The sequence below is a fragment of the Fusarium phalaenopsidis genome (assembly GCF_050370095.1).
Source record: "Fusarium phalaenopsidis strain FUZ10S chromosome Unknown contig_32298, whole genome shotgun sequence".
In the NCBI taxonomy this organism is placed as follows: domain Eukaryota; kingdom Fungi; phylum Ascomycota; class Sordariomycetes; order Hypocreales; family Nectriaceae; genus Fusarium; species Fusarium phalaenopsidis.
This window is the reverse complement of record NW_028145407.1, coordinates 25,804-52,869: the sequence shown is the minus strand read 5'-3', so window position 1 is coordinate 52,869 and position 27,066 is coordinate 25,804. Positions and strand designations below refer to the sequence as shown.

General features: G+C 49.4%; 9 protein-coding genes across 9 annotated transcripts; 5 read left to right on the top strand and 4 right to left on the bottom strand.

Annotated features, from left to right (window-relative positions):
* Nucleotides 1-314: 314 nt before the first annotated feature.
* LRP88_06600 (uncharacterized protein) lies at nucleotides 315-1,116 on the bottom strand (the record flags this gene model as incomplete). The annotated part of the gene is made up of 2 exons (XM_083243138.1): nucleotides 315-971; nucleotides 1,045-1,116. 2 exons carry the CDS (start codon nucleotides 1,114-1,116, stop codon nucleotides 315-317), a joined length of 729 nt encoding a protein of 242 aa, XP_083100362.1.
* A 54-nt stretch (nucleotides 1,117-1,170) lies between these two features.
* Nucleotides 1,171-4,631, top strand: LRP88_06599 (uncharacterized protein; the record flags this gene model as incomplete). Its single annotated transcript, XM_083243137.1, has 5 exons — nucleotides 1,171-1,395; nucleotides 1,448-1,553; nucleotides 1,615-2,038; nucleotides 2,102-2,563; nucleotides 2,990-4,631. 5 exons carry the CDS (start codon nucleotides 1,171-1,173, stop codon nucleotides 4,629-4,631), a joined length of 2,859 nt encoding a protein of 952 aa, XP_083100361.1.
* Nucleotides 4,632-4,803: 172 nt separating this feature from the next.
* LRP88_06598 (SDR family NAD(P)-dependent oxidoreductase) lies at nucleotides 4,804-5,668 on the bottom strand (the record flags this gene model as incomplete). Its single annotated transcript, XM_083243136.1, has 3 exons — nucleotides 4,804-5,252; nucleotides 5,306-5,320; nucleotides 5,386-5,668. 3 exons carry the CDS (start codon nucleotides 5,666-5,668, stop codon nucleotides 4,804-4,806), a joined length of 747 nt encoding a protein of 248 aa, XP_083100360.1.
* A 1,969-nt stretch (nucleotides 5,669-7,637) lies between these two features.
* LRP88_06597 (uncharacterized protein) lies at nucleotides 7,638-9,331 on the top strand (the record flags this gene model as incomplete). The annotated part of the gene is made up of 3 exons (XM_083243135.1): nucleotides 7,638-8,156; nucleotides 8,484-8,564; nucleotides 8,621-9,331. The coding sequence occupies 3 exons, from the start codon at nucleotides 7,638-7,640 to the stop codon at nucleotides 9,329-9,331; spliced, it is 1,311 nt and encodes a 436-aa protein (XP_083100359.1).
* A 645-nt stretch (nucleotides 9,332-9,976) lies between these two features.
* Nucleotides 9,977-11,743, bottom strand: LRP88_06596 (uncharacterized protein; the record flags this gene model as incomplete). The annotated part of the gene is made up of 6 exons (XM_083243134.1): nucleotides 9,977-10,339; nucleotides 10,405-10,889; nucleotides 10,970-10,982; nucleotides 11,051-11,139; nucleotides 11,191-11,476; nucleotides 11,555-11,743. 6 exons carry the CDS (start codon nucleotides 11,741-11,743, stop codon nucleotides 9,977-9,979), a joined length of 1,425 nt encoding a protein of 474 aa, XP_083100358.1.
* Nucleotides 11,744-12,524: 781 nt separating this feature from the next.
* Nucleotides 12,525-13,751, bottom strand: LRP88_06595 (uncharacterized protein; the record flags this gene model as incomplete). Its single annotated transcript, XM_083243133.1, has 1 exon — nucleotides 12,525-13,751. The coding sequence occupies one exon, from the start codon at nucleotides 13,749-13,751 to the stop codon at nucleotides 12,525-12,527; it is 1,227 nt and encodes a 408-aa protein (XP_083100357.1).
* Nucleotides 13,752-14,639: 888 nt separating this feature from the next.
* Nucleotides 14,640-16,301, top strand: LRP88_06594 (NAD(P)/FAD-dependent oxidoreductase; the record flags this gene model as incomplete). Its single annotated transcript, XM_083243132.1, has 6 exons — nucleotides 14,640-14,921; nucleotides 14,978-15,142; nucleotides 15,192-15,305; nucleotides 15,583-15,689; nucleotides 15,747-16,055; nucleotides 16,109-16,301. The coding sequence occupies 6 exons, from the start codon at nucleotides 14,640-14,642 to the stop codon at nucleotides 16,299-16,301; spliced, it is 1,170 nt and encodes a 389-aa protein (XP_083100356.1).
* A 1,919-nt stretch (nucleotides 16,302-18,220) lies between these two features.
* Nucleotides 18,221-19,741, top strand: LRP88_06593 (alpha-L-arabinofuranosidase B, catalytic-domain-containing protein; the record flags this gene model as incomplete). The annotated part of the gene is made up of 1 exon (XM_083243131.1): nucleotides 18,221-19,741. The coding sequence occupies one exon, from the start codon at nucleotides 18,221-18,223 to the stop codon at nucleotides 19,739-19,741; it is 1,521 nt and encodes a 506-aa protein (XP_083100355.1).
* A 2,956-nt stretch (nucleotides 19,742-22,697) lies between these two features.
* Nucleotides 22,698-24,000, top strand: LRP88_06592 (uncharacterized protein; the record flags this gene model as incomplete). The annotated part of the gene is made up of 3 exons (XM_083243130.1): nucleotides 22,698-22,765; nucleotides 22,839-23,090; nucleotides 23,184-24,000. 3 exons carry the CDS (start codon nucleotides 22,698-22,700, stop codon nucleotides 23,998-24,000), a joined length of 1,137 nt encoding a protein of 378 aa, XP_083100354.1.
* Between the last annotated feature and the right edge of the window lie 3,066 nt (nucleotides 24,001-27,066).

The window sequence follows — 27,066 nt, the reverse complement described above, 5'->3', positions numbered from 1 at the left end:
ACTCGTGATGTTCAGTGCCCTTTCGAATCGCAGCTGCTGCGCCTAACCTCACGACCATCCTCCACGTCTAGCAGTTGTGCCTATTCAGAGAGGGCCACAAAATAATTCATGAGGACTTTTTTTAATTAGTGGTTAAGTTCTCAGTGTCAGCATCATTGCACTTCTTATCCTGTCAAGCGTTTCATGTCCTCTTCTGAAGAATAGTATCATGGCTATCAACAGCATGACATGATCATCAGCAACAATGAAACAGTTCGCGCACGGAATTATATTTAGTGCTGAATTTCTCGAAAGAGGCTCAACTTCCATGATGTTTACTCCCCTTGCCTGTCAATACCCCAACCTGGAGTCAGAGCATCCTTCACGGCCTGCTCTGTAGCAGCCATATTGGATGCGAGGGCACCAGGTCCTGACGGTCCCGGATCATGGTACGGGAACACAGGTCTTGCTCGGCCCTTTGTTATCTCAAGGATGGTACCTCCTTCGATAAATATGCTATTATCCTTTTCAGAATAACAACCTATCTGTTCGTTGATGGCATCTCGTTCAATCAATGCCACCATGACCTCAGCCACCTCCTTGGGCTCAACCCAAACATCCTGCAGTCCATCAATCATGGCCATCTTGTCCGGGTTTTCCGTGTAGAGCGGCGTCTTGATAATACCAGGCGCCACTGCTGCGACGCGGACGTTGACGGAACTCATGTCCTTCAAAGCCCGGACGAAACCACAGATTGCATGCTTGGATGCATCGTAGAGCGGAGTCGCGATGCTGGTATCTTGTGCACTAGTGCTTGAGATCATAACAATGGTCTTGTTACCGACAATCTTGGAGTTGAGGAATCGAGATATGGCCAGTTGCGCGGTCCGGATCGGGTGGATGATGTTGATGTCGAGAAGGGCGTAGCGGTTGCCATCGATAGCATCGCCACTCTGGGGCGTCCCAGGTGGCTTCCAGAAAGTACTCCATGACTAAATAGGGACAAAATGTCAGCGGGTGCGCGAGAGAATGAAAACAAGCATGATAGGAAGGGGGCCAAATCACCGGCTCGTAGACGCCCGCACCGGGACAGACAATATCGACACGGCCAAGCTCGCTATCAGCCGTGAGAAACATGCGCTCCAGCTGAAGCCAGTCACACATAACCTCATGCGGATGCACTCCTGACCCATGGGCTCTCTAGGATGCCGCAACTGCTCCCGCCGTCGGATCAGCTGTGACCTGACTCAGCCCTGCTGCAGGAAGTGTGCCCGTGACAACCTGGAATGCTATGGCCTCAGCGGGACTTATCGATGGGTAGGCGCGTCTGGGGTAAGGAAGACGGGGCGAAACAACCGACAGGTCCCTGCGAATAGCTTCGACGTGCCTGCAGGTGACATCCAGCTGTCTGCAACAGTGAGTGCATCTGTCACTCTTGGAGTCTACCAGCTAATTAGTTCCTGGCCAGGACCCCAACCCCCTCCGAGCCGCAGATGCGGACCCGATGGCATCGTTGGCCGTTGTTTTGACAAGGGGCGTCCCCAACCATCCGGACCAGTGGGCCATGAATTATTGTACGTAAGACAAAGATCCATTACGAATGATTCTTGATGCTAAGAACATCCCGGACTCTAGTTGCCGAGCAGATAACGCCTTGGATGTGTCCGATCCTCCGAGCCGACAACGAGTGCAAGACACATCTCCTTCCACTAGCTGCATCATCGGAACTCGTCTTTGACGCCGTGGCTGCCACGACGTTCCATCGTCTAGCGTACTATGGATGTCCGGAATTCGCCGCCAGGGGCGAACGATACAAAGCGTCGGCGATCAAGGGCCTGCTGAGGAGCTGCCGGGATGTCTGCTCGCCTTCCGGCTCATCAGATGACCGTCTCTTCGCTGCCGCCACCCTCTTGATCTTGATGTACGACGAGATGGTGGCTGCCCAGGATTACTTCACCACCCTTGCCCGTATCATAGGGAGCATGCGTGACTTTGTCGACTTTTCAGCTTTAGCTGGTAGCCCGGAGCTCCACAGATACCTGGTCGAGCAGTTTGGAATGTATGCCAGCCACACCTCACCATTCCCAAGTAGCTGTTCATACCGGCTGACTGAATCCATCAGACTCACCTTCTTCTCGCTGCCCCACGTCGATACTCAGACTGCCACTGTGCTCCAAACTTCCGCCTTGGAGTTTGTGCGAGACTTTGCCAAAGCAACCGTGGAGCACGGCCATAACCCGTCTTTCCTGGCTTACTGCTGGGAGACGATACTGACCGTATGGCACAATCAGAAGCATGACCCGAGGTTCCATGCAAGCGGCATGATAGAGGAGTTGTGTTCTAGGATTGAGTCCAACGGCGACATTGCCGAGTTTGACCACTACCTGACTTGGGTGTACTTTATGGCCGCTGCGGCTTCGCCTACGCCGCCACTTCGCAAGTTCTTCAAGGACCGACTCTTCTGCCATACTATTACGTTTGGCTGGAAGAATGTGGCCATGATGCATGATTTTCTGGAGGAACTGGAAAGCGCTGGTCCGGAATGGCCGTCTCGTTTGCAATCGCATAAGCAATATATTTGCGCGTAGTTGAGCTGGTTCTGAGCACATGATGTCTAATTCTCATCCTTAAACTGCGCTGCATCAATCGTGAACAAAAGACCGCTCAATGACACCGGAAGAGGGTATGTATGTGCCGGCCCCGGTAGAATGGAGCCTTCACTGTGCTGGCGCCGATTGCCTGTTGGAACTCGCGCATCTGCTCATGTTTTTATCCATATATGACCTAGCGCGGAAACATTGTGATAAGATGTCGCCTTGAAATGAGTGTAGATACGCGTGTGATGATGTCGTCTCAAACGAGGTCGAGCATAAAAGAACTATAGCCTGACCAGTATGACACTCTACTGTCTACAAAGCGCCCAAGAAAACTTTCACTCAACCTCTTTTTCTTACTCATACCGGCACCTACCAAGCATGAGATCTGACATTGGAAGCCACCCGTGTGCCAGGGACATGGCGAAAGGTGCGACCAACGGCAACGCCGGCGTCTCCATCCACAAAGTAGACGTCGTCATCGTCGGGGGAGGCTTCTCAGGATGCTACCTGCTGCATAGACTGCGCCAGAACAACTTCACCGCTCGCATCGTTGAGGCTGCCCCAGGCCTCGGCGGCGTTTGGCAGTGGAACTGCTATCCTGGAGCCAGAGTCGACACTCACGTACCTTTGTACGAATACTCGATGGAAGAAGTGTGGAAGACGTGGTCCTGGAAAGAAAAGTTCCCGACTGCACCCGAGCTTCAGGCCTATTTTGAGCACGTCGACAAGGTTCTCCAACTAAGCCAGGACGTCATCTACGACACCAAAGTCACCGAAGCGGTGTTCAACGACTCGTTGAACGCGTGGACAATCTCGACGGACAAAGGAGTTCGGCTTCATTCAAGGTACTTTGTGCCGGCTGTTGGCTTTGCAGCAAAGCGATCGTTCCCCGACTGGCCTGGGCTGGAAGACTTTGCGGGAGTGATCCATCACTCCAGCTTCTGGCCTCGCCAAGGTGTCAATCTAAACGGGAAGCGAGTGGCAGTCGTCGGTACAGGGAGCACAGGTGTTCAGCTGGTTCAAGAACTTGGGCCCCAGACCAAGCATCTCACGCTATTTCAAAGAACCCCTAACCTGGCGTTGCCGTTGAACCAAGTTGCTCTGACCGAGGCCATGCAACAAGAGCAGAAAGCCGGTTATCCCGCCAAGTTTGCGGAGCGACTGCTCAGCAAGGGAGGCTACGACTTTAGCCCCGAGGACATCAACACCTTTGATCATACACCTGAGGAACGCAAAGCTTTCTACCAGGAGAGATGGGACAAGGGGGGGTTCCTATTCTGGGTCGGCTCTTACAAGGACGTCTTGACCGATTTGAGATCCAACCGCGAGGCCTATAACTTTTGGGCCAGTCAGATCCGGGCAAAGATCACAGATCCTGTCAAGAAGGAGATTCTTGCACCCCTGGAGCCACCACACCCTTTTGGTACTAAGAGACCAGCCCTCTTCCGCAACTTTTACGATGTGTGCAATCAGGACAACGTCCAGATCATAGACGTTAATAGCAACCCTGTCACGAGGGTCACAGCCAATGGCGTCATCACAGCAGACGGTGAAATCCATGCGATCGATGCCCTCATCCTTGCTACTGGCTTCGACGCCATCACTGGCGGTCTCAAGGCAATCGATATCAAGAACGGCACGGGAAAGACCCTCTCAGAGAAATGGTCAGCAGGAACATGGACCAACCTGGGTCTGATGACGGCTGACTTCCCCAACATGTTCTTCATGTACGGCCCTCAAGGTCCAACTGCTCTCTCCAACGGGCCAACCTGTGTCGAAATCCAGGGCGATTGGATCGTCGATGCCCTTGCCCATAGCCGCGAGAAGGGCCTAGAACGCATGTTGGCCGCGAATCAGGCACAGGAAGAGTACTGCGCCATGGTCAACGATCTTACAGCTCAGACGCTGTACCCCCTAGCCAAGTCCTACTACATGGGCGCCAATATCGAGGGGAAGACGAGGGAGGCTTTGAACTTTCCGGCGGGTATTCCCAATTATAAGGAGATGCTTGATGAGTGTGCGGCTGAAGGTTACAAGGGCTTTGTATTCCATTAGAGTCAGGTACTTATTGCGAGCCATAAACCTGCTGCGGTCCAGGCTGAACACCACCGTCAAAGTGGCCAATTATCCCATATTTTGGACTCAAAAGGGCTACTTGACACATTCCAAATTATAACTAAGAATAAATCCCTGCCATGAGGTCTCCGAACATGTTTATTAGACTCGGTCAACCCGTCGACGATGTGATACCGCCGTCCACCACCAACTCCTGTCCAGTGATATACTTTGCGCTCTCAGAAGCCAAGAAGACAATAGCATTCGCCACGTCCAAACTGTCACCCTGTTTCCCCATAGGAACAGCCTTGTCACGCTTGGCCGAAAACCCTTCTAGATCACCGCCGGCGTACTTGTTTGCTAGGTACACCATGAGCGGCGTGTTCATGAGTCCTGGCACGACAGTGTTGAGACGAACACCCCTCGCAGCGTAAATAACAGCAGTCGCTTTGGTGAACTGCATAACTCCGGCTTTGAAGGTTGAATAGGCGACTTGGGGTTTGCCGATGTATCGCATGCCCGCGATTGAGGCTACGTTGACAACAGCGCCGGCTTTTTGCGCCTCCATTATAGGGAGGACCTCATGGCAGGTCAGATAGACGGACTTGATGTTGAGCTCCGCTTGCGCATCCCTATACTAGTCAGCACAGAGTCAATAAGTCGCATTCATTCACTGGCCAAATATTTTCCTCCATCTCAGCCGGACCGCCAGGTTCTGAACGCCCAACATTATTAACCAAGATGTCTACCCGACCAAACTTGGCCACACACTCAGACACAAGCCTCTTGACGTCCGCAGACGAGGTCACGTCAGCCTGTGTGATCTCAACAGTGCCTCCCTCGGCTTCTATCCTGGTCTTAGTATAGGAAGCGGCGTCAATATCGATGTCGCAGCCAAAGACCTTGACACCATTATGACAGAGGAGACGGGCGGTGGCTGCGCCGTTACCCCAGCGCTCACGAGTACCAATTTGACCGATGCCGGTGACGATGGCAACTTTGCCAGCGAGATCGGGGAATGTCGCAGAGTTTTCCATCCTTTGGCAACAAGCGGATTATGTGAAGGAAACCAATTGAGGATATGAATATCGGGGTAGATAGGCAATTGAGGTACTAGGGAACATTGTAGTGGGATGCAGGTTTCTTATGCTCATTTCTTCCTTTGTGTCAACGTTGTCTACTTCTCAGCTCCCTACCTAGCTAGTAGATGACCACTGCCCCCTAGTCTCGCACCAGACTTCCCAATCCTCACAGCGCGGCCCATCTATCTGGAGAGATACCCAATCATCGACTCAGTTCACAATGACAGAAGCAAGCCCAAGCTAATCAAGTGCGACGAATTGCATCATTGCGGGGGCGGGGACAACAACACGCACCTAGTCTCCTCACTCCGACGGCAACTCTCGGCGACACATGCCAAGCACGGAGAGGGGGCAAGCGTCCTCGCCTCTTTTTCCTTCCTCAACGACCCCTGCCCCCTCAATATTCAACGCGATTAGTTATTGAAACCAAAGCAACTGATGTTGATGTGCGCATCACCGGTTTCAACCTAAGCACCACCACTCTCCCCAACTTGGTGCTATATGTCAAAGTTGACCCCCTGACGAAGGAGAAATGCGGCCGATAATCCAACGGCAGCCAGATTATAGGCCTTCCATAGCATGTGATCCAGCAGCGGTCTTGACTGAAGCCCCATCCCTCGGAGAAAAGAGCTATTTTGTTCTTCTTGAGCCGCAGCGTGCCGAAATCAGTGAAGAGTCTCCCTGTACCGGGCTGAAAGCGCAGGTGTCGAATGTCCATGCCCATTCTAGTATTTAAAATACAGCATCCTGCATCAAAAGACCAAATCTTGACGGTTCCTTCCACTGTGATGACTGCTAGAAGTGAGGAAAGCGACAAGAAGGCCACTGGCTTCACGTTGTTCCAGCCACTAATCTCGAATGTGCCAATGTCTTCACGAGTGTAAACCCGGCTGAGCTGAATGCACTTCTTGTCCACGACACATGCCATCAGTTGAGAATGATGAGACAAGGCGACCGGCATGCGAGTCTCCTCCAGGTAGCATGGCAAGGTTCGTATGCATGTCCCCGAATGAAGGCGCCATATACAGATGTTTTCATAGCAGAAAACTGACACTATCAATGTCGATTCTGAGGAGAATATTGCAAAGCAATCACAGGGCCGGGAACGGTACCAGGAGTGCCATTGATGCTTCGCACCATTGTGTTCAAAGTTGATGTGTGCCAAAGTTTGGTAATTAGCCGAGATGTTGCATTTAAGCTCACCGACCTGATCCTCACCGTAATCCTCCTCCATAACCTAAACCTTTCTATCTTTACGGCCTAAACCTTCTTCTGTTAAATTGGCAGCATAGTAGGCAATAAGGGAAGCACCACTAACTAAAGTGGCGCCCTATGCTTTTTGGCTCAGTGGTGAATTTCTGACAGTTACTTCTTAGTACCTGTCTCTGCTAGCATTCAGTCAGGTGACCCCGACCTTCTTATCTATGGAGGAAGGAACTTGGACCAGACCAGGAGGCGGACCCAATAATCTCCCCGCATTCTTGAGATCCGTCACCTCGCATGTACAGAACACAGGTCGAGCTGTGATCAATCCCACATGATGTCTTGCCGAAGACAAGGAACCCGCAAGCGATCTGGGTGCGCCAAGTGCAAAGGTATGTAATGCAACAATCAATCGTTCGTCAGATACCGCTAGCCATCCTTGAAATGATGGACAACGTACTGACTGTCTTCGGCCAGAGCAGCACGTCCGCTGCACCGAGGAACTGCCCCGATGCGGGCGTTGCCAGCGCCTCAACCTCGAATGCGTGCGCGGGTTGAAACTGGTCTTTCGCGAGGATGCCATTCAGCGCGGCATCAGGTTTGGCCGTGAAGGTATCTATATTTCCTTCCTCTCTTCCTTGCCGTGTCTTGGTTTCTCTTCAACGCCGTCGACTGACTCTGGGTTACTTGGCAAGGCGTTTGGACAAAACGGCCCGGCACCATGCGCAAGCCGATCAACAGAGCCCTCTTCCAAGGGGTGCCTCTTGACCAGTATGCTAATCGCTGGGTCTTTCTAAATTTGGGCAACGTCGACTTCCAAGACATCGACAGCACATCACGCCCGCCGCTTCAGTCTTGTCGCAGCGGCTTTGTCACTACTGCTTCCTGGACCCCAACGCCCACGAGTCCCATCTTCCACCACCCTCTTCACTCCTTTCCAGACACCGAGAGTTACCTCCTCGACTACTTCATCCGCGGTATCAGCCCGGCTTGCACTCTGAGCGAGCTGCACAACCCCTATGCGTCACTCTTGGTCCCCCTTTGCTTTGTCTCCATCACCCTTCGACACGCGCTTCTAGCCGTTGCTGGACATCAACTATGCCTCCTCGGCGAAGACCAGTTCATGGAGCAAGCCTGTTGCTACAAAGACTTGTCGTTGCAGGGCATCCGGCAAGAGATATCTTCTGGGATGCATGACGATGCCACGGTCGCATCCATCCTGATGTTGTGTTTTCAAGAGGTGCGTCGCTCTACCCTTGCGCTACCTGTATTTCATGCACACCACGTATTGACCAAGGACATAGATATCAGACGACTGCTCTTTGTCATGGGTTGTTCACCTTCGGGCTGGCTTGAAACTTGTCGACTACAGCACGACCAACAGCGCATCTGATCTGTGGAAATTCTTCAGAATGTATTTTGTTGCCCATCATATTATGAGCCGTACAGCATCCGAGTTCTGGCCAGAAGACGAGAAATCCCAGTTATGGCCCGACTGCGAAAACCTAGATGAAGTATTGTGGCCTCTCTCCTCTCGCTGATATTGACCGATGCTGACTTTCACCAGTTCGACATGCTGATGGGCTGCTCTCGTGGTCTCATGACCTTAATCAACAGAATCTCGATCCTTGGGTCCGAGAAAGACAAGGTAATTCCAAATGGGCCGGTCAGTTTAGCACATATTCTAACACATATTGCCCATAGATACTGAAAGTCCGGGCTCTGACGTCCCATGAAGTTGAGAAATACGACAACATGGCCTCCGACATTGGGACAGCCCTATTGTCGCTAAGGCAGAAGCTCCCGAAAGACGCAGCGGGGAGAAACGACCTCAAGTTGGTCGCACGAGTCAAACACCTAGCAGCCTTGCTCTACCTCACCGAGCGCCTTGGTCATTTCAGCCCGAAGCCCGGAAGCCTTTCTGCAAAAACATATGCATCCTTCAACGTCACAACATGCGATGTTGAAGATGCAAAGCCATGGGTGTTCACAACTTCCGAACCGAGTTCAAGTATGCGGGAGCAGAGACAAAATGCGTACTATAGTGGAGGGAACTCCTTCTCCTCTGACACATCATCAGAAGACGGTGTGGACATCTGGCATGACGAGAAGATTCTGCTTTATGGAAGGTCCAAAAAGCACCTCGTATCATCCATGGTCAAGTTGATCTCTATGCTTCCAGACATGTCTACTCTACTGTGGCCTTTGTTTGTGCTCGGCAACGCGAGCTTGGAGAATGAAGAGCAAAGGCGGTTTGTTCTGGACCGACTGGCTAGCATGCAGAAGATGGAGAATCTGGCGAGCGTTAGGAGAACCATCGACGCTGTGAGGCACGCCTTCACGACTCAAGGTCTCCTAACATCGGGTGATAGACGGTGGGGGCACGAATCGTATCGCTACATCAGTCTAGCTTGACAGATAATATCTGGCCGTCCTACACTCCTCGCCCTCTTCGGTCTAAACGAACGAATGCTGCTGCAAATCTTGACCCCGGAATCTGACTGCATCATGCATGACAGGGACGCCGGGGTGCGATTGCCATCTGTAGGGGTGTCCACCAACGCTGGCATCGCTCAAAGACCGTCCAGGCGGCCAGGCCGAGGCCGTTGCATCGGTTGACACAAAGGCCACATCATCGTCGACATCCGAGTTGGTGACTTGGATTACTTCTGTCAAATAAAGGCACGTAGTGAGACTGTGCGTCGGAATCAACGGACTATCTCTTAGAAATGTCGTTTGCAACATCGTTGACCTATTCTTCTTGAAGCTTAGGTAATGTCGTCAGGCTCCTTGTATATTGATCATGGGCACCCAGCATTCCCAAACATGGCTATTTGCTCCAGCTTCGTGCAGGGGGCTGTGATTGGGGCGGTTCCATTCCAACAACAACTTTATTCATATCTCGTTATAACCACACACACCTCCGACCAATCTCAAGAAACTTAGGGACAACCTGCTCTTCAGATACGCTCTGGTGAGGCTCGTCACCAGACTTATTTCCACTCCGCGGTGTGGTGATTTCAACCGAGTCGTCGTGTGGAGCTATCGGGGCTTCGCCGACTAGGTGGTGTAGATGAATGTCTTTTGCTCAAAGTCGGTTCGGTCGGCGAATGAACCCACCAAGTCACCATCTCCGTTTCGTTCCTCCGCGGCGGCGGCTGCACGCCTACGGTTCTGTGCAAATGAGATGGCCCAGTAAAGTCCCATCAGGCCGGCACAAATACAATAGCACGCCAACATGGCGACGAATCCTCCAGTGTATGCCGGAGCTTGGGATTCCTGGAAGGTCTGGGGCCCAATGAGGTTGCCGACGGCGTAACCAATGTAAAGGAGAGCATACTGCACACTCTTCTTTGTACTACCGGCTGTATTGGCCTGAGCCAGGGAAATGCCAACAACGTAAGGGCCAAAGTAGGTGTAGAGCTGGGTAGCATATTGGTCAGCCAGTGGTAGAGACTAGGGAGTATGTACCTGCATTGAGAACTCACCATGTAAATCCCCAGCACCTGAGGGCCAATGTTTTCCCTTGGAATCGTGTAGACCATGATTGCACCGGCAATAGGAATAATGCATGCCAGCATACTGGCAAGACAACGCCGGTTGTGCCACTTTCCTGCCACCCAGGACCAGAAGAAGGTCGTGAGAGTGAATGCGACATCAGTCGGCATATTGAGGAGCGAGGTCTGCTGCTCCGTGAATCCAAGGTTGTTGATGATGATGCTGCTGAAAGTTTGGAGTCCTCCGTTGGGAATGTTGATGGAGATGTTGAAGCAGAACAAGATCCATGTCCTGGGATCATAGAGAGCCTCACGCGCTTGGTACCACTTCCATTTTCTATTGGCAATGCCAGTCTGGTTCTCGGCAAGGCGTTGGACGATGTGATATTTCTGTCGCTCGTCCAGGAATTTGGCGTTCATAGGGGTGTCAGGGAGGTACCACAGAATGAACAGGGACCAAGCGAATGAGATGGAGCCTATTGGTACAATTAGGAAAATGTCGTGAGTTGAGTTTCGGAGAAAGCATACCGTTGACAATATAAATGTATTGCCAGACATTGAGAGGCGCACTGGCCGGAATGTGGCTGAGGGCCCATGACAAAAAGCCGTTGTGGATGGAACTTGCGGATGCAAATACGAGGGCATTGCGAGGGGGCTGTTCAGACTTCTTGTAGAATCCCGCAATGATGATGGAGATGGAGGGAACAATAATGGCCTCGAGGGCACCTGGACGCTTTCATTAGTGTTGTTTGGCATAGTCTATGGCGTCGGACTTACCCATGAGGAAACGCAGGGCCATCAGCCCGCCCCAGTTGTGAGTGGCAGGCGTGATGAGTGCAATGGCAGACCAGCAAAGAGAACAGCAAGCCAGATACTTGGCTGAGGGCAGCCTGTGGACCAAGTACGTGGATGGCCACATACCAACAACGGCACCAATGGCCAGGATGGAACCGGCCCAAGAATACTGCTGGCCTTTGAGATTAAGATCTTCCTTCAGGCCGTAGATAGCAGCATTACTCAGAGCGACCTTATCAACGGCACCGAGATTGGCGGTCATGAAGAGCTGAAGTCACCCAAGTCAGCGATTGGAATGGACGTGGCCTGGGGTTGAAAGGTGTAGGATTAGGAAGTTTCAACGTACCATTGGCAGCAGAATCCAATCCATCTTCCGCAACGTCTTCCTCTCCTCCTCAGGAGTCAGAGGTGCTAGGTCAGCGCAGCGAGAAAGCCACTGTGCAGCTTCGTCCATGGATTCCGAGACGCCCTGCTTAACGCTCTCGCTTGCCTCGAGGGCAACGGGCATCACGTCTTCCTTCTTCGGCTCCGACATTGTGTGGAAGAAAAAGCTAGAGGGGGGCGGTTGGTAGAGACAGGATCGAGATGAGGTGGGGGCTCAGCAATGTGCTGCGAGGAAACGTTGGAGATGCTCATCAGTGCCATGTAGATACTTATAGATGGGTGTCGCTCAGGATGTTATCTGTCGCCGGATGCAGGACCGGGTCGACCTTCCTCCACGACATGACCATAATGAGGGCAGCGGGGCAAAGCCACCAGCCACCCTGGACTAAAGGAAAGGTGAGGTTGCTAGTTCCCTGCCCAGTTCTTGTCATTGGATGGACCTACACCCACCCTAACCTTGAGGAGGCCATCCCCGCGCTGCCAGAAAATAGTGAGCTTGTATGCTTGATCTTGCCGTTCTCGAGTCATGATCGTTGAAGACGTGAGTTCCGATAACGTACTTGTTCGACAAATCACAATCGATACATGCAACCAGTATCCATGCGCGCAGACAAATCTAGACTTTTGGCTGTGATAACAGTTGACAAAGGGGTCGTGCACTCTTCAGGGGCTGAGGCTTGAGCTGGGAAAGACCACTCCACACAGGGATCAAGGCCTCACGATCGAGACGCTTTGCCTGCATCATCATACAGGGAGAAAGGCGGGGCTCTGGACCCTACTCATGGATTGCAGCGCCAAGACCAGGCGCTGATAGAAGTGCATTGGGAAGGTGTACTGGTAGTGTATGGAATTGAAATTAAAAGAGGCTCAGATTATGGGGAGACATGTGGAGTTGATTACCCGGCGTCATCTACATAGTCCACACGGAATTCTCAGATTTTAGCACCCTGAAGACGCCGGATCGCAGCCTGGTCTGCTTGGATATCCCTTCCCAGATCAAACGGCGTGAGCATCTCGCATCCTGTGGTCGTCACGAGGGCCGTGTCGCCGTAGCGAGCACCCCCCACGCCGTATTGGTAAACACCTGGCTCGATGCCGACAACGTCGCCCTCTTGAAGCACAGTCTGCTCGCCCTCCATGATGCGGAATCCAACACCACCACACCCGATAGAACGACCCGTTCCGTGCTGCATGCCCTCGGTGAATCCGTGACGTGCAATGACCTCCGCTGCGGCAGCGTGAACCTCTCCTGCTCTTACTCCTGCGCGAACTACCTTCCACGCCGCTGCTGAAGCTTCACGCGCGGCGTTGACTACCTTAAGAACATCCTCAGGAAGCTCCTTGGGGCCCACTGCGATAGGACGGTCGAAACACATGTCGTGTCCAACTAGTGTAGGGGTGCAGCAGCAGATCTGAACAAGCTCACCATCCCTCATGATACGGTTCGAGGCCACGGAATGGGCATGCGCCGAGCGGATGCGGCCGCTACCAACGACAGTGAAGCTGGAGCCGAGCGGCGAGTGGTTCTCGTCACCCTCAAGATATTTGGATGCCCGCTCCACGGCAGCAGTGTAGCCGCGGAGAGCAACTTTCCACTCTGGGACACCAGGAGCAGTGGCCTCCCGAGCTCCCTTGAACTTGTGAGCAGCAACATCAGCACAGCTTCTGAGAATCCCGGTTTGTGCCGCATCGCCGTCGCGGCGAACTTGACTGATGAAGGTAGAGGCGTCCACAATGTCTGCCGATGCCAGCTTGTTCTTGAGTAACTCAAGATTAGCTGCCGTGACCGTATTGGAATCAAGACCAATCGTAGCAGCCTTTGGAGTCAGTTTTTGAATGTATGAGGCAAGGGCATCACCGAACGATCGGTACATTCCCGGCTCGTCCCAATCACCCCATTCAGCCACGATCTCTTCGGTGCATTTCGTGCGGATGATGGGGGCTTCGATTCGGGGTGAGATGAACGCAGGCGCATCGTTGGGCCGTATGACGAGGAAAATGGGCCTTACGTCCGGCAGGCCATCGAGTCCGGTGAAGAAGCGGTGGTTCGCTGTGCCGTGGAGCACGAGAAGATCCATTCCGGCCCCCTTGATTGCATTTTGCATTCGGACGACCCGGCTGCGAATATCTGCTTGTGTCGGGAGGATTGACGGAGCCATTGTTTTCGAACTCTTTTCTCTGTGATGGATGCTGAGGTTGGTAGATAACTGGGAGGTAGAGGGTAATCGAAGTAAAGGTATCAGGGCTTCCGCCGTTTGGTAACTGGTGGGTTGAACCTCGTCTGATACTTATCTGCCTGCGGGCGCTTTTTAGAGGAAAAAAAACCTCGCACCAAGAAAGTGGAAGGTCGATACGCTCTGAAATTCGTCTCATTGAGCATTTTACTCCGTTGCACATCCCTGACTGATCTCTAGGTAGGTGGTTTCGCGTGATGCGCTCCACGATCAACATGGTGGGGACGCCATCACGGTTTTGACAGTCTCTAGGAAGAGGAAGGTCGACCCGTCAGGCTAATGATGCGGGGGCTAGCACCCCTAGTGAAGATCGGTCCACCAATGACGACCGGTGTGCAGACTGCTGGAGCTGACGTTAGCTTTGCCCGATCTGGATCGTACTGACCTTCCCTCAAAACACAACCAAGGCCAGAAAAGAGGGTCTAAAATGCCGGTTCACGAACGACAGCCAATGAACCCATCATTTATGATTCGCGCAAGGTACGGCCGCAGGAAACTTGAATTGAGGTTTGGGTATTAGATGTGTCTAACCCTGCAATGCTGGACCCGATTACTCCGTACAGGTCACAGGATACCATCAATCTCACGTACGGGTCCGGTCTCAGGCCATTCGTGGCACGAGGGAGCGTATCGACCTTCCAAATCCATCGCTCGAGATGGATTTCGTGTGCGCGAAGAGACATAATGCTATACACGTGACTACCCGAAATATATATCCAGTCACGTTGGTACACGGTGATAACTGCGGATTTCAGCTCTACTCTCTCCTTAGAACCACCCTCCACGATAAGACGACCAGGCCAATACGAGACCATGACTGTTCCACGCGAAAGCACCAAAATTGTCGTTGTTGGAGGAGGCGGCACAATAGGTTCTTCAACGGCTCTCCATCTCATTCGATCCGGATACAAGCCTGCCAACATCACCGTCTTGGACGTGTATCCAATTCCGTCGTCTCAATCAGCCGGCCACGACCTCAATAAGATCATGAGTATCCGCATTTCAAACAAGCCGGATTTGCAGCTGTCCTTGGAGGCTCTGGATATGTGGGAGAATGATCCATTGTTCAGACCCTTCTTCCACAGCGTGGGCATGGTGAGTCGTTAACCCAGCTTTGTTATCACCGCCATGTTAGTCCCATACTTACGTAGTTGGAGGTTAATTGCTCCTCGTCAGACAAAGGCATCCAAGGTTTGCGACGGGCTCGTCAAAATCTGATCAACGCAAAGAGTGACCTGGAGAAAACGAATGTCTGGCTAGATAACGAAGATGAGATTCTGGCCAAGATGCCAGCTTTCACGCGAGAGCAAGTCAATGTAATTTTCATCAACAAAGGGGTGGTAAAGTGAAGCTTACGCAACCCAGGGGTGGAAGGGGGTCCACAGTCAGAACGGCGGCTGGCTTGCTGCAGCCAAGGCCATCAACGCTATCGGAGATTTTCTTCGAGACCAGGGCGTCAAGTTTGGATTCGGCCGGCATGTATGACCTGAATTCTGAATGTGGGTGGAGCACCTCACGTTAACATATACCACAGTGCCGGGACCTTCGCTCTACCTCTCCTGTCTGATGATGGGAAGACTTGCACTGGCGTACAAACACTCGACGGCGCAAAATACTATGCCGACAAGGTAGTTCTGGCCACCGGCGCTTGGAGCCCGGCTTTGGTTGATCTCGAAGGACAATGCGTTTCGAAGGTCAGAACATGTAGCCACTTGCACAGCCGTGGCTCATGATTCCTCGCTAATGGGTTGTTTAGGCTTGGGTTTTCGCTCACATTCAACTTACTCCTGAAGAGGCAGCTGAGTTCAAGAACACACCCGTGATTTACGACGGTGAATACGGCTTCTTCTTTGAGCCAACGGAGTAAGGGGCTTCCTTGAATCCTCGGTTGAATGGACAACATATTAAATATACCTCCAGGGACAACATCATCAAGGTGTGCGATGAGTTCCCCGGCTTCACGCGCTTTCTTTCGCACAAGCCGTTTGGTTCCGATGTTGCGAAGCAGATTTCCGTTCCGCGATCTCACTCCCAACACCCCACAGATACCTACCCTGACGCTTCAGAAGGATCCATTCGCAAGGCAGTTGCCAGATTCCTGCCACGTTTTAAGGACCGACAACTCCTAAACCGGAGTATGTGCTGGTGCACAGATACTGCTGATGCCAACCTGTTGATTTGCGAGCACCCCCGGTGGAAGAACTTCATCCTGGCAACTGGAGATAGCGGGTAAGTCACGAGCGAAAACTCTACAGATGTCATTTCACTGATAGTTTCTGCAGACACAGCTTCAAGTTTCTGCCTAATGTTGGAAAGCATGTAGTCGAGCTGATCGAAGGAACCCTCTCTGAAGACCTGGCGTATAGTTGGAGATGGAGGCCTGGTGGTGATGCTCTGAAGTCTGGTCGAGCTGCTCATGCAAAGGATCTGGCTGATATGCCAGGCTGGAATCATGACCAAGCCAGCAAGCTCTGAGGGAAGTTTAGTAATACTATCAAATCCTTTGATAAGTTGCAACTCCGTGGCAATCGTTTACAATCTGTAGATGTTGGTAGGCCAAGTTGCTTATACTAGTAAAAAACTCATATCGGTGTGTTCTGACAGGTGGTACTCATTTGCATGTATCGGACGGTCGACAGGGAGCCGACACTCCTCCAACACCAATAGCCGATGACCATCACACACATTCACTTCCATACCACGGAACCTCACACGGCAGCATTCAGACAATCATGGTGTACACACGCCATTGTCCATCTTCAGTACACTTTCGCATCAAATACATCCATCCGAAGGCAAAGGCTCGCAATATCGCGGCCTCCTCGAGTCAATCGCCTAGTACAGGTCGCGGACGTGGCGGCGGGCGGCGACGGGAGACTCAACCGGGGCGGGGGTGGTGACCGGTGTGGAGGGCACGGCAGCGGGAGAGCTGCTATTGAATTGGCAGCATAGTAGGCAATAAGGGAAGCACTACTAACTAAAGTGGCGCGCTATGCTTTTTAGCTTAGTAGTGACTTTTTAATAGCTGCCGCTACCAAGGGGCCGCCACTTCTGAATCCAGCAGGTAGGGTGCCTGTCATTTGCTTTTCTTCCTAAATGAGCGTCTTGGTGGCATGTGTGGCAATATCAAATCGGCTGCACCCGGACCAATAAAGAGGCGGCAGATGCTTCGAGAATTTTGCGCGCAAAGACGCCAATACTCTTTGGTAAGTATAACTGCATTCGGAAGGCGATACTTACACCCATTCTTCGTACGCCGATTGCGTAATCTCCTTATTGTCTACTACTAGCTTTAGACATACAAGTGTCATAGTCAAACGTTCGCGTCGAGACCTCTAGCTACACCAAATATGTATTATTTATATAGAAAGATGGCGATCCTATCAGGTCGCCAAAAGGCGATGATCATTTTGAGAAACTCAACCCCCGCATCCAACGATCAGTCCGCACCATTGCGCCGGGTACTCCAACACTCTGTACAAGCGAGCAGTAGTCTCAGGCTAGCCAGGAACATGGAGTGAGACGGGTCTATCGTAAAACGGAATCTCCTGGTAGTAGTCTTGCTTCTAAGGTTAACTTGAACGCATGGCAATGACGGCAATGTCGGCAATTTCGGCACATGAGGTGGGGAAGGTGGATGACTTTACTCCTTGTATTGCGCACGACTGACCTCGACAAGATACTGTTTTGTTTGTTCCCCATCATGCGCTTACAGACATACCTGGTTCTCGAAATGCTGCTAGTTATAGGCGCCCCAACCCGGATGAGGCTGGGGGGATATTGCACAGCGAGCTACTACCCAATCTTTAGTAATGTAACCTCTTCCCCGCGTCTCGATCCGCCCTTTCCCTCTATGGCATTAGTACGATTGCTTCTCGGCATATCAGAAGACGAGGGGACGGATAAGACGGGAACTTAAGTTTTTACTTTTTTGGAGTTGTAGTGCCCCTGAATGGCCTCACGAGAGTCATGAGGCAGTGGCCCTACAACGCTAGAAGGAGATACATCATTTCGTCGGAAGTACGTAGACCGTTCCGAATGAAAGGCAGCATTTATTGGAAAATCTTTACCCCAGATTTGAAGTATGTATTCGCGCACCAATGAATAACTCACAATCCACCCAATCTGGACATGTCTACGCAAGAAGTGCGGATTCTGGTATGCGTGCCAATAGGCATCGTGGGAGTTGATCTTGCTGGTCGTACATAAATACCCCAGGTTTGAAACCGAAAGACATGAGAATAAGAGACCAGAGATCAGACGAAGCCAACTTCTATTACGACGCTGACCTGCTTAGGAGACTACTTAAGCTTCTTGTTAATAACTCTGAAACGCTGAGACTCGCGTCTCGTCTACGGTTCTCTCAAAGCAGCATCAATATTTTCAAATCAGACATGCATCCGCAACTAAATATCGAACGCAGCTCCGTGCTTGCTCTCGGCCTGGTTGCCGTTGCACCTCTTGTCGCCGCTGGGCCCTGCGACATCTACTCCTCCGGCGGCACACCCTGCGTCGCGGCACACAGCACCACCCGGGCTTTGTACGACGCCTATACCGGCTCCCTTTACCAGGTCAAACGCGGCTCCGACGGTGCCACGACCAACATTGCGCCGCGATCTACCGGTGGCGTTGCCGATGCTGCTGCCCAAGACTCGTTCTGCGCTGGCACGACCTGTCTCATCACCATCATTTACGACCAGTCCGGCAAAGGCAATCATCTTACCCAGGCTCCTTCTGGCGCTTTCCACGGCCCAGATGTTGATGGCAAGGATAATTTGGCCAGCGCGATTGGCGCACCGGTCACGCTGAACGGTCAGAAGGCCTACGGTGTCTTCATCTCGCCCGGCACTGGCTACAGGAACAATGCCGCTAGCGGCACCGCTACAGGAGATGCGGCGGAGGGCATGTACGCTGTGCTTGACGGCACTCATTATAACGGTGACTGCTGCTTCGACTATGGCAATGCCGAGATCAGCAATACCGATACGGGCAACGGCCATATGGAGGCCATCTACTTTGGAGACAGCACCGTGTGGGGCTCGGGCTCGGGCTCCGGCCCCTGGGTCATGGCCGATCTGGAGAACGGCTTGTTCTCCGGCTCTGACCCTAAACAAAACACTCAGGATCCTTCAATCTCCTATCGATTTCTCACTGCGGCTGTGAAGGGGAAGCCAAACCAGTGGGCAATCCGTGGTGGCAATGCTGCGTCCAACTCATTGTCGACATACTATAGCGGCGCGCGTCCAACCGTGTCTGGCTATAACCCGATGAGCAAAGAAGGAGCCATCATTCTCGGCATTGGTGGCGATAACAGCCATGGCTCACAGGGCACCTTCTACGAGGGCGCGATGACCTCTGGCTACCCATCCGATGCCACTGAGAACTCGGTGCAGGCGAACATTGTAGCCGCCAAGTATGCCACGACGTCATTGACCAGTGGCCCGGGTCTCACTGTTGGTTCCTCTGTCTCTCTGAGAGCCACCTCAAGTTGCTGCACAACGCGTTACATTACACACTCTGGCTCCTCAGTCAACACTACGGTGGTCTCATCATCTAGCTCTACCACCCTCAAAAAGCAGGCCAGCTGGACGGTCCGTACCGGCCTAGCCTTTAGCGGATGCTTCTCTTTCGAATCAAACGACACCCCCGGCAGCTTCCTGCGACACTATGCCTTCCAGCTTCAGCTCGACGCTAACGACGGGAGCAAGCAATTCCATGAAGATGCTACGTTCTGCACCCAGGCTGGTCTCAATGGTCAGGGCAACAGTGTCCGATCCTGGAGCTATCCCACCCGTTACTTCCGCCACTACAACGATGTACTCTACATCGCGAGCAATGGCGGCGTTCATACATTCGATGCTACTGCGTTATTTAACGACGACGCGAGCTTCGTGATCGGCGCTGGCTTCGCTTGAGGCCTGACAGCTCTCCGTGGCGTAGGAACTAGCTCTCAGCAGGGTAGTTGTGCGATGGAAATACGAGTTACAAAAATAGCGATCCGATCAGGCTGCCATAGCTGGGTTTTCAATTGCCTTTAGAAGACTTCGCCCGCAATAAGAAGTCGCTATTATATAGTAACTGCTTGCTTCAATTTCAAGAGATTTTCCCACACGGCCTAGAGAATCCAACCAGCTACATAGGATTAAAACATCTCGTAATTCATCTCAATTTACCCCCATAGGACTGGCTTGCCAGGAAAGTAGCAGCAAGTGTCGTAAAGAAACACGATTATAGGTAAGGCAGGATCCTGGATAAAGCAAGCTGTTAGCCCTGTTTTGCCCAGCTTGCTGCTTTACACACGGGTCCAGAGCTTTACGCAGTGTCCTGCTTTACCCACAGGACAAGTCTGCTGATTCCTGCCACTGCTATCCTTTAGTGTTGTCTTGACCACAAGTCTGCTTTACCCATAGGTCTGCTGGCGCTTAGGAACACTGAATGAATTCAGCTAAGTTGCCACACACTACGCGTACCTCTGTTTATCACTCCGAGAGCGGCAGGTTTGCTCGCAGAACAATGCATATAACAACCCAATCATGTCCTGTATCAGGAATCAATTCGACAAGATGTTGGAACTGTAAGCGAATTCATCGCAGTACGACTTGCTAGCAAGGTAAACGAGATCTGAAAAGTCGAGCAGTTGCCTGCGAGCGAAGCCCTAGCCATCATCAGCACCATACCCGCCAGGCCAGCGACTCTTCGTTGACAAATTCGCACTTAACCGACCGGGAGACTACTGGTAAGTCGTCCTTTACTATAAGTAGATTGGATGGCAAATCGCTAAAGTCTTTAATTTTGACTTTTGTGCAAAGGGTGATCGTGGTCCCAGATCTGGCCTGGCAGATACTTAAGATCATCACACAATGTATCAGTATTCTCTTTGCAAGAGCATATAGGTGGCATATCTTCATCTTCTTGATCTTTAATAGCGTGGTCGTGGCCCGACTCATCGGAAAGCAGCCGGCTCGACTCGGTCCTTATACGCGTACTAGAGGATTGACCAGCATCGCTTGACTATCCGGGACAACGCGGAAAGCTGGGAGATCACAACTTGGTGACATTGCCTCGCCGGTGGCTGTTTCTTGTCGAACATTTGATCTGAAGGAGGAGTGGACAAAGCGGCCAAGATGACAGAATGCGCCGCTGTATGGTTCCCGACGAGATAAATGACACGTGGCATAGAGAAGAAAAAGCGCCATACACCTTTCCTTCAGTGCTCTAGATCCTATCTGCCTGATCAACGCTTCTCCAAGGCGTGTAATTGTACTGCGAGGGTTAGGAGACCAAAGAGGTTTGAGAAAACAGCTAGGGATCCTGCTATCTTTAAGAGTGGAAGAAAGTTCGGACAGGTCTAAAATCGGGCTGTTGGTTAGGGGAACCGATGTTGGACCCTCTCGGGGCCGTCAATCTGACTCTCTCCACTCGACGTCCTTTGTATTGACTACAAAGTCCCCAGAACGCCAATCTTTGCCAAGAGCCTTGCTCGTCACCGGCCCTTCTACTCAGAACTACGTAAGAGAGCTGAATCATTACTTGATCTGTCCACAGCAGAATGTTGGGATGTCGCCGCATGACCTACAGTGCACCTCGTTTTCGCCTTAAAGATAACCAGGCATTCTTGGCTAGCTAAGAATCGTTGCTTACCGTGGTCAGGTGCCCCACAGGCTAAGCACTTGATCTTTATACAGCATATACTAGCGATGCCACCCGCAACCTGGCGCTGGACTATAACAGCTCGGATCCGTTCAGAAGCACTACCTTGGACGCCAACTGCGCCTAGGTACATGGGCGATTATTCGAGGCCGGAGACCACAACAGGCGCTGCTGAAGTAAGCCTGTAGCATCGACCACGCACAAAGCAAGTGACGGCCGACCGCATTAAATGCTGAACAGGTGGCGTCCGTGAACACTGGCCCCCGCATCAGGAAGCTAGAGAGACAGGTAAAAGGTCTGCTGTCAAGATCCAAAGCACGTCAGGAGGCTGTCCGATCGCTGAGGAAGGAGAAGCAGAGACTGAAGACGGCTCTGCTGGAACGAATCAAAAACGCGTGGACAGACAAGTAGGCTGTGGAAGACATACAATTACAACTCCAGGGTCACAAGTTCCCCGAGGCGCCTGCTGCGGATCTGGCCTGTGCACCTCAGCACCCAGCGCAAAAGCGTCTCGCTGATACATTGACGGCTCGGATGAACAATAGCCTTCAAGGCTACTACAGACGCCGGAACAACGCCATTGACACCATCGTCGCTTATTGCAATGTGGCAGAAGGCGGCACAGCACGTTGAGCTAACATCTCAGCGAGGAAAGACCCGGAACCCGATCCTCATTCATGGCCGTCGAATTTTAGCGGTCTGGAAGCCGCATGGTTGTCCGTTCTCATAAATAGCCGAAAGAAGAGGCCTATGAAGTGCTTCATGTGCGTCGGTGCTGCGCTTTCTCTTGAACCAGATGGCTCTCGATCAGAAGAGCTCATACGCGAGGGTTCCTCCTCAGGAGATCTCTCGAAGCATTTTCGCAGGAGGCATCTTTCTCATGTATCTCACGATGTCTCTCCTCAATGTGTGGTCTGCGACATAGCATTGACGTGTAAATCGCACTTGCAAATCATGCCATGAGAGTTCATGGCACAGTACCCTAGGTCGACATAGACCTGCAGCCTGGACCGGCTATTCCTCGGATAAATATAATGTCATGATTGGTCGATCCTCCTGTCACGTGTGAGCCAATTTCCAGCCAGCTAACCCCTCATCTTCAGATCAACCCAACTGGTCGTCATCGTAGCGGACATGTGCGACACACCAGCTTTCACTCTATTTCCGGCGTGTATTCTTGTCTAGTCTCTGGGTAGCATCCCGGGCTAATAGTTCGACGTAATGGCCGACCCATTAAGCATCTCCGCCTCGATCCTTGCAGTAGTCACCGCTTCAGTGGTGTCGGTCAAGTCTCTTAAAGAGACGGTCGAGCGTTACAGAGGTCGGGACGAAACCCTTCGTCAGCTCATTGGACCTCATTAGTATTTTGGACACTCTTGAGAAGATTTCGCGGGTTGAAGCGTCCATGCTTGCCCTCCTAAAGGGTCCTGTCGAGCGATGTAGGCAGTTGTGCCAGGCTTTTGAGGTGGTCATGAAAGACTTCGCCGGGAAGTCGTCGACAGGTTTCCGAGACTGGGCGAAACTGGAATTCATGAAGGGAGACATCAACGAATTCATGAGAACTCTTTCCGGGTACAAATCGACGATCTCAATCGGGCTAGGAACCATTACATTGTATGTGATGCAGTAGAACGTGACGAGAAGCGGACTAACCAACCTCTACAGACAAACTTCTAAAACCACATGCGATGTCCTTGAGCAGTACAGCGAGATGGTTCAAGATACCACATATAACCTCAATGTTCAGCTGCAGCGCATCAACGAGAAGATGGAGCGGTTTCCTTCAGATGAGCCAGACACCACCAGATCGGACTTCAGAGATGAAAGCACAGTTATCAAGCACTGCATTGGTATCTGCGAGGAAGCGATGTCCCGTATTGGATCAATGATCGACCGTGAAAGACGGGTGTATTCAACCGCACTCTCAGAACAGGCCACGGCAGACGCTACCTCAACCCACCCTAAGCTTTTCCAGGCTCACGAGGAGACCCGTGAAATGCTAGAGAACAATCGTGACAGCATTGCCAAATTCCTCGGGCGCCTGCAAGAACGGCTTAGCTCCCTGGCAATGGAACAAGACCCTGACTCAGAGCGAAGGAAAATGCAGTTAGAGAAAGACATCAGCGCTTTGGAAGACAGTCTAGAGGTGTGCAGAATCGCCAGTACCGAGGTGAGCCGTCAAAAGGTACACACGTTCGGGGAAGTCGTCGCCGAAGGTAAAAGTGATCAGGTCGTGGTCACGACTTTGGCAGACCTTTTCAACGTTGGGAAGGCGATAGCCAAGGACAACTCAGGGCAGCTCATCGGCTCGATGGCTGGTGTCGAGCTAATTCAGCTGTCCAAGGATCGGTACAGCAACCTACGTTTTGGTGCTGCCGATACGTCGCGAGTTAACCTCATGCCTCCACTCACGAAGAATAGTGAACTTTGTGTTCCTGGCCAAGAGGTGAACGACCAACAGCCGGGGCTGAGGGTGAGCTCTTCTAAAGCGCTTCCCAACGAGACGAAGAAGCGGACCCTTTAATGTCACTCTCGAACGTAGGGTCATTGGGGGTGGGGGTACTTAGCAAAGCTCCTGATGCACGGTCCATTATATTCCCTTGTCTTAAAGGGGGCTCACTCCCGACCAATCTTTTATAGAGCCTATACAACCCGGACTTCCTATTTTTGTATCACTCCACGACTATGTCGTGAATTGTAACAAGACAAGCTATGTCACTAGGTAAATGCTATAATAATCATCCTCGAGGACTAAAGGCAAACCTGCCCTGCCACAAGGGATCCTCTTATTAGATTAAGTCTTATATAATAGTTCTAAGACTAGTTATATGCTGTGACGATCGTGTATTTCCCAAGGGATAAACCGGTCGTGCTGGGTTTATGTTGGCAGAGAGTGCTAGGCGTAGTCTGAGCAAGGTAGGGGGTATAAGTCACGTCTGGTAATATGCTCAAGGGTATTAAGTATAACCAAGTTGTATTAATAGCTGAGGTAGCTAGTATATAAGAAAGTGCTAATAAGCGTATGCTATATATTTCGGAGCGTTCTTAGTAATTACTATGTCTGCAGAGGCAGTCATAGTAATTATAGTAGCGATTACTTATAATCGTGGAGTAATTACGGTGATCATTTATGGTATTATAAGTGATCGCTTCTTAATTAGAGGGTTTAGTGGGTATTCCTTTTATTCACATAACGCGTGCTTTATTAGGTCATAATATAATATCTCCCCTCTATTAGTCTTATCCCTAAGGCCTACAAAGTTAGCCTTCTAAAATTTCTATAGTTTATTAAAACCTTCTTCCTTAAATATTCCTTATAATACTAATAGTATATTAAGAGTAAAATCATAGTCCGCTACGCATCGCTATTATTTATTTAAGCTTATTAAAGAGATAGGTTTTAAAGTTATGCCTTATTCGCATTATATATAGAAGTAGTTGCGGTATAAGATACTTAAGGGTATATCTCGTTATTCTAAGTATATTTATCGGGGTTATTCTTATGATGGCTCGGGGGTATTAGTTTCTACTAGTCTATGTGGTTTCTATCTTTTTTCCTTGCTTTTGCTAATCCCTTAGTAGCATCTCGCCTTATGGCCGAGAAGCGCCGACTAGAGCTTAAAGAGGAGAAGGCTAAGGAGGAGCTAATTGCTCTATAGTAATAAATAAACGAGAGGCTTTCTTAATTAATGCGTCTTTGTCGCTAAAAGAAGTAGATTTATAAGCGGGGTATTAAAATAGTGCGTTAGGGCCTAAATTCTCTAGACGAGTTAGAGGAGTTAGATTGCTGGGAGGCGGAGGCTATGGTTAATACTTAATCTTTTAGGGCAGTTAATATTATTAATTAATTAATTATCCTTAATCTAGATATTAGTTCTTTTTCTTCTGCTACTATTAATAGAAATCCCATAGGAGGCATTACGCGCTAATAAGGTATTCTAGGGGTTCTTATATATTTTCTAAATTAAGGTAGTCTTTTTATTTAATAAAATATATTATCTTATTATTAATTTTATTTTTATTAAAGATAGCTTCTATAATATATTTTTCTAATTTATTAACTTTTATATCTAGTTCTTTACTTATTTTCACTTAGATAATATCTTATACTAGTTTAAGTAATAAAATATAAAAAATTAAATAGAGCTTAACCTTAGGTAATAAGTCTAATTTATAGTTATATTTTAATATTTTCTACTTAATTTTATATAATCTAATATATTTATAATTAAGTTTTTTATTTTATTATTTTATTTTAATATTTTTTATTACGAGGTAGATTATATCCCCCTCTGAGAGGATTAGTCCTTTAATTCTTTTCTTATTAATATATATTATTATTTTATTTTTAATAAATTTAAGTTTTATTTTTATTTCTTTATATAAGTTTTATAATTAATTACTAGTGAGGATCGCCTTAGGGTTAATAATAGCATCTTAGGATTACTAGTAGGTATTTAATATAAATCTAAAATTAGTATATACTAGTATAACCTTAGTGTTTTTATTAGTTACTATATTATAGGCTAGCTAGGCAGTTAGTAGCTTTTTGACCTAGTTGGTTTATTTATAATTAATATAATAGCAAAGGTATTATTCTAGTATTTAGTTTATGCATTCTATTTATCTATTAGTCTCCTTATAATATATAATAGAGAGCTTATAGTTAATTCTTAGATATCTAATAAGGCTTTACTAAAATTTTAATATAAATAAGGGTCCTCTATTTATAATAATTTTAAGTAGTATTCTATATATCTTAGCGATATAGAAATAAAAGAGGTAGGTAAATTCTTTAGCTATTATTAATTTTCTATAGGGTATAAAGTAGGAAAATTTTATGAGTTTATCTATAATAATAAAAATACTATTATAGAAGTTTCTAGTGGCTAGTTCTTCTAATAAGGATAGCTTAGTAATAAAGTCCATAGTAATTAAGTCCTATAATTATTATGCGACTAAGAGTAGTTATAATTTTTTATATAATTTATAGTATTATGCCTTAGTTTTTATATAAAGGTCATATTAATTAGTAATTATTAAGATAATTTTTTTTATATTAAGAAATATAAATATTATCTTAATTTATTTTAGGGTTTTATTAATTCCTTAATATCTATATAATAGGTAACTATAGATTTTATATATAAGATTATATTATAATTCTTTTAATACTTATTACTTATCTATTTTTTTATTATCTAAGAGGTATTTATTATATTCTAGGATCTTCATAAATAATAAATTGCCTTATTCTACTATATAGGTTATTATAATAATTTATTATATAAGGTATCTTTCCTACGTAAACTATAGAAGTTATTCCTTTATCTTTGTTCTTCCTATATCTAGGTCAGGGCGTCGGCTAATAGTATCGGCCCTGCCGTTCTCCGTTCCTTTAATATAGATAATAACATAGTTAAATTCTAAGAGATATTCGGCGTATTAGAGTTATTATCCGCTGAGTTCTTATGTTTTTGCGAAGTAAGTAATATTCTTATAATCCGTATATACCTTAATCTAGTATTAGCTTCCTAGGAGATAATACCTGAATTCTTTGAAGGCATTAATAATTACGAGGAATTCTTTA